Source organism: Physeter macrocephalus, chromosome 8 (genome assembly GCF_002837175.3).
Source record: "Physeter macrocephalus isolate SW-GA chromosome 8, ASM283717v5, whole genome shotgun sequence".
Taxonomy (NCBI): domain Eukaryota; kingdom Metazoa; phylum Chordata; class Mammalia; order Artiodactyla; family Physeteridae; genus Physeter; species Physeter macrocephalus.
The window spans coordinates 65,923,535-65,936,553 of record NC_041221.1 but is presented as its reverse complement, the minus strand read 5'-3'; the positions used below and the strand labels follow the sequence as shown (position 1 = coordinate 65,936,553).

The following is a 13,019-nucleotide window of genomic DNA, read 5'->3' as shown; positions in this document are numbered from 1 at the left end:
GCATGTGGGATCCTCCCGGACCGGGACACGAACCCGTGTCCCCTGCAACGGCAGGCGGACTCTCAACCACTGCGCCACCAGGGAAGCCCTCAAGGAATCTTTTTCTGGATTTTCCACACTTTTGCCTCCTTCCCTATTTGAAGGGACACAAGCTTAACTGGCTCTTTGCTATTTTCTCTAGATTTTTGCCACACAAACAAGTTAACCTTGTTAACGTGCCTTTCCCCACAGTTCCAAAATTTCTGTCATAAGAATCAAGTGGGCGTCCCTGGTGGCGCAGTGGTTGCGCGTCCGCCTGCCGATGCAGGGGAACCAGGTTCGCGCCCCGGTCTGGGAGGATCCCACATGCCGCGGAGCGGCTGGGCCCGTGAGCCATGGCCGCTGAGCCTGCGCGTCCGGAGCCTGTGCTCCGCAACGGGAGAGGCCACAACAGAGAGGCCCGCATACCACACACACACACACACACACACACACAAAAAAAAAGAATCAAGTGACTAGGCAATGAATATAGATTTCTTTCTATGGTAGTTCTGGAAGCAACAAGTGATTGAGTATTGAAAAGGGCTTTAAAGCCTTAGATCGCTGAATCTCAATGCTTATAGTTAATAAAATATCAGACATCAATTTGATCTCACCAATAGGGCAAATTTAAGCAACATTATAAATTGTAGGTTATCTGAGCAAAAGGGGCTTTCATATCTCAAAAAAGAAAAAAAAAAAGAAAATCAAAATACACAAAGTGATCAACTTCATACCATAATCAGCAAACATGTGCCAGCATTTGAAGAGAGCTAGGAGTAAAAGGACTTCGGTTTTGGTCCAGGCTATGCTTTTTATTAACCATGTGATCTTGCAAGTAATCCAACCTCAGATTCTTCACCTACAAAACAATGAATCTGCCACCCCCTACCCTATTTACCTCACAGGGTTTCTGTGAGGATCCAATTAGATAACCTATTTGGAAAACTATGAAGACCTAAAATATATATATATATATATATATATATATATCTGGAACCATCATCATGCTAATCACCATGTAAAAAGAAATCACTAGTCCACAATTTCCTCCATTCTACCCACTTCATAATCAAAATCACATAACTGTACCAAAAGGAACTATATTGCTATGTGGTTCATTTTTATTACCTAAATTCAGTCTGTTCTCCAAAAGCCTATATAACGACATGTAAAGATGAACTAACTAGCAGAGGAATATATGTGGCAAAGTAGGTAGAGAATTAAGTCATTGAAATCTTTTCTAAAGATTGCCTGCCCCAAACTCAAAGATTCCTGATGGGTCCTTGGAAATCTTCACTTTCCTCTGGATTTCAGATGCTTAATTAAAGTACTCCTTTCACCATTTAATTAAGACACAGGAATATTTTTTCTCCCACAATTCTGAGCTTTGTGACCTTCTAGAAAACAAACCATAACAGTTTTTTTATTTTTATTTTTATTTTTTTTTAAAAGAAGATGTTGGGGGTAGGAGTTTATTTATTTATTTATTTATTTATTTTTGGCTGTGTTGGGTCTTCGTCTCTGTGCGAGGGCTTTCTCTAGTTGCGGCAAGCGGGGGCCACTCTTCATCGCGGTGCGCGGGTCTCTAACTGTCGCGGCCCCTCTTGTTGCGGAGCACAGGCTCCAGACGCGCAGGCTCAGTAATTGAGGCCCACGGGCTTAGCCGCTTCGCGGCACGTGGGATCCTCCCAGACCAGGGCTCGAACCCGTGTCCCCTGCATTGGCAGGCAGATTCTCAACCACTGCGCCGCCAGGGAAGCCCAAACCATAACAGTTTTTACTGGATCATTCCAATTGGGCTCTATAATACTGCTCTCTAGTGGCTTTCCCATGAGTAAGAAGCAATTTCCTACATCTTTACTGGGCTGTAGAAAGCTGTACATGGTTCCCAAATAATAGAGAATTCTTCCTCTACTGTCACAGTTCTTGATAGTATGGTTTCTAAGCTATGTAAGTCAGGTTCCTGGCTGCCACTGTATTAAGGTGTATGAATCTAGACAAGTCACTTATAGTGACTTGGGACTCAGTTTCCACATCTATAAGAATGAGAACTAGATCATCTCCAAGGATCTGTCTGGTTGAAACAGTGTATGATTCTCTTCAGATCACATTTATCAATCCTGTGAGTAAGAGACCCCAAAGAACAATCCCATCATAGCTGCAGCTTCGAAATATTCAAAACACATCTCGGGCTTCCCTGGTGGCGCAGTGGTTGAGAGTCCGCCTGCCGATGCAGGGGACACGGATTCGTGCCCCGGTTCGGGAGGATCCCACGTGCCGCGGAGCGGCTGGGCGCGTGAGCCATGGCCGCTGAGCCTGCGCATCCGGAACCTGTGCTCCGCCACAGGAGAGGCCACAACAGTGAGAGGCCCACGTACCGCAAAAAAAAAAAAAAAAAAAAAAAAACCACAGAAACATATCTCATCACTCCCCCAGCCCCCAAACGATAGTCACAGCTACTGTAGAACGAATAAGGAATGTTTTAACAGTGCACGGTGTTGTTTTTTTTGGGGGGGGGGCATCTCCCAATGAAAACTACCTACACAACAGTTAAGACTGCAGTTTTCAGGGTCATTAGATTCCAAAAAGAAACTGAATCAGAAAGATAATAGGAAGACACATGCAAGAAAATAAACATGAGTGTTCATTTCCGGAAACCAGTCCAATTTCACAACAGGTTATCTCCTGTGGCTAGGGATAATCTGAGGAGTCCAAGCCTAACCTCTGTCACTTCTAATCTTAGAATACCAAAAAAGTCAGCAAGCATTCACAGATCACTCAGTTTCAATCAACTCTGGGAGTCTTGAATAAGAGGCCTGTATGAGGTGTGGTGGGCATGGGGGATAGAGAGGGAAGTGGCTCACAGGATGAGCACAGAGGCAGGGTCTCTCTTCCAGGTAAGACTTCATCTTAATGGCTAATTAAAATAATGTTCAAAAACCAAAATCCAATAATGAATGATTTGCTCAAAAACTAAATACAAGGAACTCAGCTAGGAACATGATTGGATACGCAGATGAATTCAGAGAATTTAAAATTCCTTAATGCTCTGGCTCCGGTTGAAGTGGGCACGGGGAGGCTGCCGTCCCTCAATTGCGTTCTCCACACTACCCCTTGTCTGGCCAGTTTGAAAACATAATATTAAGAAAAATGTACCCAAATATTAATACTTAAGGAAATATGCTGTCTCATGAGTCTCCTAATGACTTAGGAATTCAGTGGCCAACTGGCCATCCAGCTTTAGTAATCAATGAAGACTTATCAGGGATCAGTTTTGAGCAGGGTATTGAAAGAGAGTAACAAGTCTACTTTAGTTACCTGGGAATATATATTTTTTAATGTAACATAATGGATGGGAGAAGCATGCTCGGAAACAAGGACAAGGATCACCATTAGCAAGCATGCAGAAAAACATCAAGTCACCAGTTAACAGCAGTCTGGCAGTCCTTCTTCATCGTGTGGTTTCCACTGTCTCAGGCGTTACATTCGTGCTCAACCAACTACAAAGTTTATTTCTGTTACAATGACCACTACTGTTTTATCTAAAACACGTATGCTATAGAAATGGGAAGAAACAAAACAGCGTCTTTAAAGTGAAAAAGGGAAAGCTTGAGGGGAGTCTCCCAGACATCAATTTCTACTGTGAAACACCACCACCCAATGCAAATGATCATTCCCTTCTTTTCAAGCTCTCTGCTTATCTGTTACCTTCAACTCTACCATGCATCTGAGGAGCATAAATATGTACATGACTATAAGTTGAGATGATATACACTGTAATGATTTCCATTATTTCTCAAGGGCAAACTGCTTTGAAATGTGATTTTAGGTTACTTGCACTTATGTAAGAACACAAAGCTCTTACGTGTCTGGGTTTCTAGTACAGGCAGAAGGTTAAGGCAGAAACAGTATTAAAAGCCTCTATCCTAGGGGCTTCCCTGGTGGTGCAGTGGTTGAGAGTCCACCTGCCGATGCAGGGGACACGGGTTCGTGCCCCGGTCCGGGAAGATCCCACATGCCGCGGGGCGGCTGAGCCCGTGAGCCATGGCCGCTGAGCCTGCGCGTCCGGAGCGTGTGCTCCGCCACGGGAGAGGCCACAACAGTGAGAGGCCCGCGTACCGCAAAAAAAAAAAAAAAAAGCCTCTATACTAGAACCACCCCCCCAAACCAAAATTGTTTCCAGTCCGATACGTTTAAATGAAAAGGTGGTACCCCAGAAAATACAGAATTATCCAAACCTTTCAAATATCATGATACTTCTGATAGATTCTACAGTAACACCTATAATCATAGTTAAAGGCTTAGAATGTAAAGAACTTACACATTTTTATGCCCCTCCCCCAAATTTAAAATAACATACAAACCCTACTTTTGCTAGTATAAGGTGAACCTGCATTTACCTAAAAAAGAAACTGCAGTTAACAGCACTGCTTAAGAAAAGTTATTTGAAGAAAAAATATAAAGAAACCCCAACCTAAGTAAAAGAGACATCTCTTTCCCACTAGTGTTACTGGTAACTTCTAAAGCTCTAAGTGGTATAATTCATCTTTTCACATACAGGATAATAATGCTTCCAGTTGTTAACACAAATTATGTCAAATGTAACGAAGGGGAAAAAATCATCAGCTATACAAGGTCTTCCAATACATCACATAGATAACATGAAAGTCAATCTCAGCTTCACATAACTTGGTCAAACCTGGTAGAAACCAAGAGGGTGTGGATGTACCAGCGACAGTTACCACCGACTAGGCTAAATGATAAGAAGCCACAAATTAAAAGTACGGTATAAGGAACACCGCACACCTCTCGATATTACACACCTCTACTTTCTTCAATGCTTGGATTGAAAGGAAATAATTTATCCCCCTCCATGCGGTTTCTCCTTTACAATATAAATTATTTCCAAGCCTGGCTGGCTAGTGACATAAAACATTTTCCCCAAGAGAAACCTATAGAAAGATACAGAAGCCTAGGGCTTTCTCCCTCTTTGTAATTAAGCCCGTGCCTCGTCTGCACTTTCCTCTAGGTTACCTCTCCGGAGGGTGTGAAAATATCAACAGACGGTCCCCCAGCCCCACCCTCTTAGTAGTGCCTCGCACTGACTAGGCTCATCCCGCTCCTTCCCTTTCAGCCTCATCACCTTTGAGAAGCTTATCGAATACTTCTCCCCATTTATACCCGCACCCTTATTCATGGCTGAGCACGACAAGCTCCGCATCCTTCTTCCAAGGAAGGGACTAGCAAAAAAGAAAGAGGCATGCTCGAGAAACGACAGACGAAGAAACGTGACAGCCAGACACTTTAAACCAGCGGGGTTGGCCTTTCTCCCCCACCTCAGCCTGTAACAAGCAGTCGGTTCCCTAAATACTGAAATCTCTGGTCTTCACGCTCTCCCCACCCCCGCAGAGATGAGGCCGGAAAATGAAAAGGCCGGGGTGAGACGCAAGGCTGGGTCAACCCTAACGGAGCCCGCTGCCCCCACCCCCCGGGCTGGCGTCCCCGGGGAGGATGGAGATCGCGGGAGGAGCGAGGGCTCCCTGCCCGGGACCCGCCAGCGCGCCCGTCCGAGGCCCCCAGAGACGGAACCCGCTACACCCGGGCCCTTCCCCGCCGGCCTCCCCTGGCCCAGCCCCCCGAAGGGCCCGTCCCCGCCCCGGCACTGCAGCGGCACCCGGGGCGGACCCCAAGCTGGCCTCACTCGCACACACGCCACACACAAAAGCGCCGCCGCGGCGGCCGCCGCCGCCTTCCCGCCCCCACTGCGCGGCGGAGTAATCAATGAGGCAGCCGGCGCCCGCGTCCCCTCCATGCATGCCCGAATGCGGGGCCCGGGCGGCAGGGGCGGCGGCGAGTCTCACCATCGCTCCGCTTGATCTCCACGTAAATCCCGATCTGGATCTTGCCGAAGTTGGCCGTTGCCATCACCTCATCTGGAGCAGCGGCGGCTGGCCGAGGGAGGGGGACGCGAGGGCGGAAAAGGCGGGGAGGGGACGGGGTAGGTGTGGGAGGGGGAGCGGTTGCCCGCGGCCGCGCCGGCCCGGGCGACAGCGTGAACGCCAGCCGGGGCCGCGAAGAGCAGCGGCGGGCTTGCAGGCGGAGGCCCCGGGCCTGCAGGCCGGCGGGAGGACGCGCACGCCGGGGCGTCGGGGGTGAAGCGAGGGCCGGGGCCGTGAGGCGGCGCGGGCGAAAGTGGGAGGGCCCGCGCCGCCCGCCCTGGAGCCGACGCTGGGGAGGCGGGGCGCCGCGCGCCTGCGCAGAGCGCTCCTCCCGCGTCTCTTCCTCCTGTGCCTGCCTTTCCCCCGCGGCCTCGAGGCGGCCCCGCCCGCAGTGAGGGCGGCAGAGGGAGCGGAACGCGCGCTCTACTGGCCGCAGCGAGCCTGCGTCTCGTTTGATTTCGGCGTGCGGCCTGGAAGAGGCAGGAACCCGCGCCCCGGTGCCATCCGGCCTCTCTGGCTTCCAAAAATTGGCGCTGTTGCTGGAATGGATTAAGGACCCTGTGGTTTCTGGGCGTTCCGGCTGGAGCGCGTGGCTGAGGGATGAATTTAGGGGTCGGCCATTGACAGCATGGGTTCAGTGTTTCATCTGAGAGTGTCACCTCTGTTGCTACTTAGAGGTGGCCTGTCCAAGTAACCGTCCCAAGGTTTCCCATCCAGATGTGGAAGAAAAGAAGAAACACCTTTGAGGTGTCACCCACCCTAGGTCAGAATGAAGGTCCTCTTTTCATGGCTTTGACTTATAGCTAGCCCATCGCCACTCAAAAAGAAACCCTGTAGTATGGAGGCGGGGGTGGGGGCTTGACTGCTCGGTTTATGATGCATCCGATGCTGGTGTCTTGTCTCTGCTGTAGGGTTCAAGACTATTTGCACTGGACCATAAAACCAGTAACTATGATTCAAGGACAGAGGGCAGACACAAGGTTGACTAAGGAAGGTGCCTTTCCTGCAGTCACTTGATTAGTCTGACCACATCAGCATGTGGAGAGTGGGATTCTTCATCCTCTCAGAGCAGGAAGGCCATGTGGACAGGGACCATGGAAACTATGTTTACAGGACTGTGTAAAACGAACCTCCAAACGTGTGACTTTTGCTTCTAGTATTAGGACTTGATATGGAGGAAACACACTTATCGTGCCCTACTTTCTCTAGTCATTGTTAATCTCCCTGTAATATTAACTAAAAACTTAACAGTTTTAAAATTTAAAAATTGGAAACTGGATAGATGTGTGTTAAGTGCGTGTGTGGATATATGCAAATGGCTACAGTTTTCAACCTAATATAAGTAATCAAGTCAAATAGATCCTAGAAGAATTGTTGCAAGATTCAGACTACGTTTGTAACTTGAATATATTAAAGGCATAGTTGTCAAAAGAAGAAAGTTTCTTAGATCCAATCTAAAGTAAAAATAATGTCTATGAAAAAAACACTAGGTAGACAAGTTAGAAAATAACCGGCTTTTACATTCCAGAAATGACATTACTGTAAATCTCAATTTAGGACCTCTGTTTCAAAATAAGATTTGACCAAATCAAGATTCAGGGTTTTTTTTAATAATCTTGAGAGTTTTATCTGAACTCTTTGAGCTTCTGTCTAGTAGAACTCACTCCTTGATGTCTCTATGACTGAGGTATACAGCATCTATTTATTTGCTTGAAAATTCTTTAAAGAATACAAAGAAATAAAGCTATACACCTATTAAATTTAAAATTGCTTAATAAAATATTATGGGTTTTTTTTTGTTTTTTTTGCGGTACGCGGGCCTCTCACTGTTGTGGTCTCTCCAGTTGCGGAGCACAGGCTCCGGATGCGCAGGCTCAGCGGCCATGGCTCACAGGCCTAAACGCTCTGCGGCATGTGGGATCTTCGCGGACCGGGGCACGAACCCGTGTCCCCTGCATCGGCAGGCGGACTCTCAACCACTGCGCCGCCAGGTAAGTCCAAATACTATGTTTTATCATGGTTGCTGACACATACTGTCCACCCTGTGGGAAGTTTTCATGAGGGTCAAGTGAAATAAAATGTGATAGTACTTTGTATTTATAATCAAGTTTAAAAACAAAGTAAACCACCCTATAAAAAATAACCTAGTACTCTACTGTAATCTTCAAATCATTAATTCAAATTTTATATCCAGTGATGTAAAATTAAACACACTTTGCAATTTGCTTCTGGCCCTCAACACCTCACATTTGAGAGGATAGCACGAGCTTTACAGACCTGTCTATATTCTTTTACCCACTCGAGTCCATCCTAACTTCACTGACAATAATCTTGCTCAAGGATAATTTCCATCAAGTCATATCCTATTAATAGTGGCTGCTGTTGTCCTACCCTATCCTGAGTTGATAAACCGTTTCAAAAAAAATCATAGTTACTGTCATCGAGCCAAGCCAATCTCTTTATAAGGCCTAGATTAAAAAAATTTTTTCTCTGCTTTGGGGTCATTAGTAAATAAACGTTAAGAGATTATTCCAAGGAAGAGGCTGTTAAACCAGTGAGCAGGATTTGAGGCAGAAGCCAACACTCACCTTAACCGGTTACCTGCTCCTCTGGGGAAGAGCAGAGGCATGACTTGGCTCCAGATCTAGCTCAAGTTATACGTACGTGTCTACACCTTCTTACTTGAAATTTTCCATTCAGTGTTTGCATCTATTCTCAATTACACAAAGTTTGTGGATCTAGGAACAAATGAAGAAAATGGATACAGTTGACAGAAACTCTTTGACTTTGTTGTCTCCTTTCTGTCCTGTGCTGTTTTGGAGACTTTTCGGTTGTCAGTGTTTCCTATTCCCATTAAATTTACTCAAATTTTAATTCTAATTAAACTGGTGTAATTTTATTGTAATATATTTTAGTCCTTAAACAAGTACATTAAAAACACCTGGGAGATATAAATCCCAATTTTACCCACTCTGAATATTTGCTCTTTTCTTCTCTGTTGGATTTCTCTTCCTGCCTGCAAACATTTTCAGGCTCCTTTGTCTTGGAAAATCTTCTTTTGATCCTTCTCTTCCTATTTAAATTCCATTCTATTTTTTGCTTTCCTTCCCCTGCCAAATTCTCAAATGACTGCTTTAAATACCCACTACCTTGATTCCCCATCACTCATTCATTTCCTAACCCGTAAATCTGGATTCAATCCTCTACTGAATTATATTTTTTAAAGTCAACAGTTACTTGTAATTACCTCATTCAGTATACACTACCATCTTTTTTTTGAATTTTATTTATTTATTTTTTATACAGCAGGTTCTTATTAGTTATCTATTTTATACACATTAGTGTATATATGCCAATCCCAATCTCCCAGTTCATCACACCACTACCACCATCACCCCCCGCCCTCCTTTTCCCACTACACTACCATCTTTATTTGCCTTGAATTCATTGAAGAATGGCCTACCTGCTCTCTCCCAAACAGTACCGTTCCTGCCTCAGTTTCTGCTCATATAGTAAGTGATTTACTCTCCTCTATTTTTATTTTTGGCTGTGCCACATGGCTTGGGGGATCTTAGTTCCCTGACCAGGGATTGAACCCATGCCCCCTGCAGTGGAAGCACAGAGTCCTAACCACTAGAGCACCAGGGAAGTCCCTTACTCTGCTCTATTTAAAGCCTTTCTATGTGGCAAGGCACAGCTGTAGTCTCCCTTCTTTATGGTGCTTTCTCCACCCAATCTAATCTATAATGACTGTCCTATCTGGGTGATTCTCCCCCCAGCCATGATCATCAGAAGCACTTAAGAAATATTTTAATAAAAATACGTAAGCACAAACTCTACTCCAGGCCTAACAGTTTAAAATTTCCAGGGGGGAACTTAATGTGGTCTGTTTTTTAAAAACTCATCAGGAGATTCTGAGGTGTATATTTAACTGGTTGAGAACCAGTTGATTACCCTTGAATTTCCATAATTTCATATTTTCTATACATTGCCCACGTAGGGACTGGGTATTGAATAGACATTGATCGATTATTTACCTAGTCCACCTTCTTCATTATAATTCTTTCATGTATACTTTTTGATAGTCTACTTATCAAACTTATTTTGATAGTGTACTTTCACTTATACCTTTTGATGGTGTATTGAATTGTATTAACAGTAAGTTTTTGGTACAAAGCTAATTTACAAAGCCTTTTAAGGTCCATATTGAACTTAGATCTATATAGAAATATCAAATAATGTGGTGTCATATTCCATCATTGTCTACATTGAGGTATTCCTAATCTTTATACTTATTAATAAAATGTTTGCCTTAATTTTCATTTACATAACTAATTCCTCTCAAGTATAGGAAGTGTAGAGGTTTCCCCTTACACCAGATTTTCAGTAATTTGATGAGTATGAACTCATAAGTAACAGGAGGTGGTCTTTTCACCATTTGCAGTAATATATCCAAATTGAAAATCATTTATATATCCTTATATAGTTCTTATTAATTCGGGAGCTTAGTAAACTCTTTTATAGAGTTGTCATGGAGCATCAGTGATGTAAAACAAAATGATTGATGGTGTTCTACACATCCTCATGATTTTAAAAAACTATGGCCGGTGTTAGTTTTTTTCAATGTGTTCAGTCTAAGTCAAATATAACTAGAGAGAACAGGTTTCCCTGAAATATTTCTTGTTGTTAAAGGATAGCACTTGATTTTTGGTTGCTGTTTTTATGTAATCAACTTTACAGAAAGCAAATTTTCCAGTAAATATTAAGGTCCCAAACATACCTTATTTCCCTAATCTTTGTTAATATGCATACTTACTTTTATGGCTGTTTTAATTCCTTCTTTAAATCGAAAATATATGTTATGTACTGTGAGTGGAGCCTAGCTAGGCCATAGTAAATACATTTTACAACAGTGGAAATAAAGACATTTTTTTCATAATAGATTTAGTCTCTTAAAATGTTTTGGGGCTTCCCTGGTGGCTCAGTGGTTGAGAGTCCGCCTGCCGATGCAGGGGACACGGGTTCGTGCCCCGGTCCGGGAAGATCCCACATGCTGCGGAGCGGCTGGGCCCGTGAGCCATGGCCGCTGAGCCTGCGCGTCCGGAGCCTGTGCTCCGCAGTGGGAGAGGCTGCAGCAGTGAGAGGCCCGCGTCCGATGCAGGGGACACGGGTTCGTGCCCCGGTCCGGGAAGATCCCACATGCTGCGGAGCGGCTGGGCCCGTGAGCCATGGCCGCTGAGCCTGCGCATCTGGAGCCTGTGCTCCGCAACGGGAGAGGCCACAACAGTGAGAGGCCCGCGTACGCAAAAAAAAAAAAATAAATAAAAATAATTGTTTTGCTTGACTTCACTTCTTATGACTATTTCAGTGTGTTTTTATAGTCCATATGTCCATATACTTATAATTTTTAATAGCCATATACTATTCCATATACTTCTTTTTTTTTTTTTTGACCTTGCTGCATGGCATGCAGAATCTTAGTTCCCCAACCAGGGATCCAAACATGTCCCTTACAGTGGAAGCACAAAGTCCTAACCACTGGACCGCCAGGGAGTTCCCATACTATTTGATATATTTCTAAATCATTTTTTGCTTACACATTCACTGTATTGTTGGGTTATCTTCAATATAAAATTCTAATTATGAACATCTTTGTAAACCTTTTTTTGTGGGAAAACTCCTCTAAATGAAAATATCAGGTCAAAGGATATGAAAGTTATACTTAAAATGTAAAAGAGATAACATCACTTCCTTCTTAAAATCAATCACCAGCTTCCTAGAATAAAATCTAAATTCTTTACAGAACTATACATTATCTAGCTTTGGCTACCTCTCCACCCTTGTCTGGTACCACACTCCTGCTCATTCTGCTCTAGCCTCACTGAGTTCTTTTCTTTCCCTTAAATATGTCAAGCTCTTCCCCAGATCCAGATTGTGGCTCTTGCTCAACTTTTCATATGATTGTTTCTTGTCATCTTTCAGGTCTTAGTCAAAAAGCACCTCCTGAAAAAAGTCTGCCCTTACCCCCCACCTCACCCCCACTTTACTCTCTATCACTCTGTAACTTAACACCACCTGCAATTACCTTGCTCCATTATTTACTTTTTGATCTGACTCCTCCCCCATTCTAAAGTAAGCTCCCTGAGGGTAGGAACCTTGTCTAATGTTCTTTGTTACATCTTCAGCACATAGAACAGTACCAGGAAAACAGATGCTCAGCAAATATTTGTTGAATAAATGAAGGAAGTTTAACTCTGTTTTATATTGTCAAATTTATACTCTTTGATTTGATAGTCTTTTCTTGAATGAGCTAAACTGGTACTGTATTTCCTCATTTACATGACCTAGAAAACCAAATTTAATGTTTCCATCTTCTAAATCTCAAAATCTCTAATAGATATAGATTATTACATAAGTAATAAATTCACATAAAGAATTTTATTTTATTTTTTTAATTTAATTTTAATTTCATTTTAAAGTATAGTTGATTTTCTTTTTTTTCTTTTTTTCATTTTCTTTTTTTCATTTTTTTAACATCTTTATTGGAGTATAATTGCTTTACAATGCTGTGTTACTTTCTGCTTTATAACAAAGTGAATCAGCTGTACAGATACATATATCCGCATATCTCCTCCCTCTTGTGTCTCCCTCCCATCCTCCCTATCCCACATCTCTAGTTGGTCACAAAGCACCGAGCTGATCTCCCTGTGCTATATGGCTGCTTCCCACTAGCTATCTATTTTACATTTGGTAGCGTATATATGTCCATGCCACTCTCTCACTTTGTCCCAGCTTACCCTTCCCACTCCCTGTGTCCTCAAGTCCATTCTGTATGTCTGCGTCGTTATTCCTGTCCTGCCCCTAGGTTCTTCAGACCATTTTTTTCTTTTTTTTTTTTAGATTCCATATGTATGTGTTAGCATACGATATTTGTTTTTCTTTTTCTGACTTACTTCACTCTGTATGAGAGACTCTAGGTCCATCCACCTCACTACAAATAACTCAGTTTCATTTCTTTTCATGGCTGAGTAATATTCCATTGTATATATGTGCCGCATC

General features: G+C 43.6%; 1 protein-coding gene and 1 long non-coding RNA gene across 5 annotated transcripts in view; one reads left to right on the top strand and one right to left on the bottom strand.

Moving 5' to 3' along the window:
- Nucleotides 1-6,151, bottom strand: part of KIF2A (kinesin family member 2A) — a 68,824-nt gene extending 62,673 nt beyond the window's left edge. For all 3 annotated transcript variants that reach the window (XM_024130922.3, XM_024130830.3, XM_024130881.2), the window contains exon 1: nt 5,883-6,151. In XM_024130922.3, coding sequence (XP_023986690.1) covers nt 5,883-5,946 — 64 coding nt within the window. In that variant the 5' untranslated portion in view covers nt 5,947-6,151. The remainder of the gene's footprint in view (nt 1-5,882) is intronic.
- Nucleotides 6,152-6,594: 443 nt separating this feature from the next.
- LOC129392329 (uncharacterized) overlaps nt 6,595-13,019 on the top strand; it is a 197,202-nt gene continuing 190,777 nt past the window's right edge. Inside the window, exon 1 of one of the 2 annotated variants that reach the window (XR_008618061.1) lies at nt 6,595-6,723. This is a non-coding gene — a long non-coding RNA (uncharacterized lncRNA). Of the gene's footprint in view, nt 6,724-7,750; nt 7,952-13,019 lie in introns of those variants that run through there. The other variant, XR_008618060.1, reaches the window with a different exon arrangement.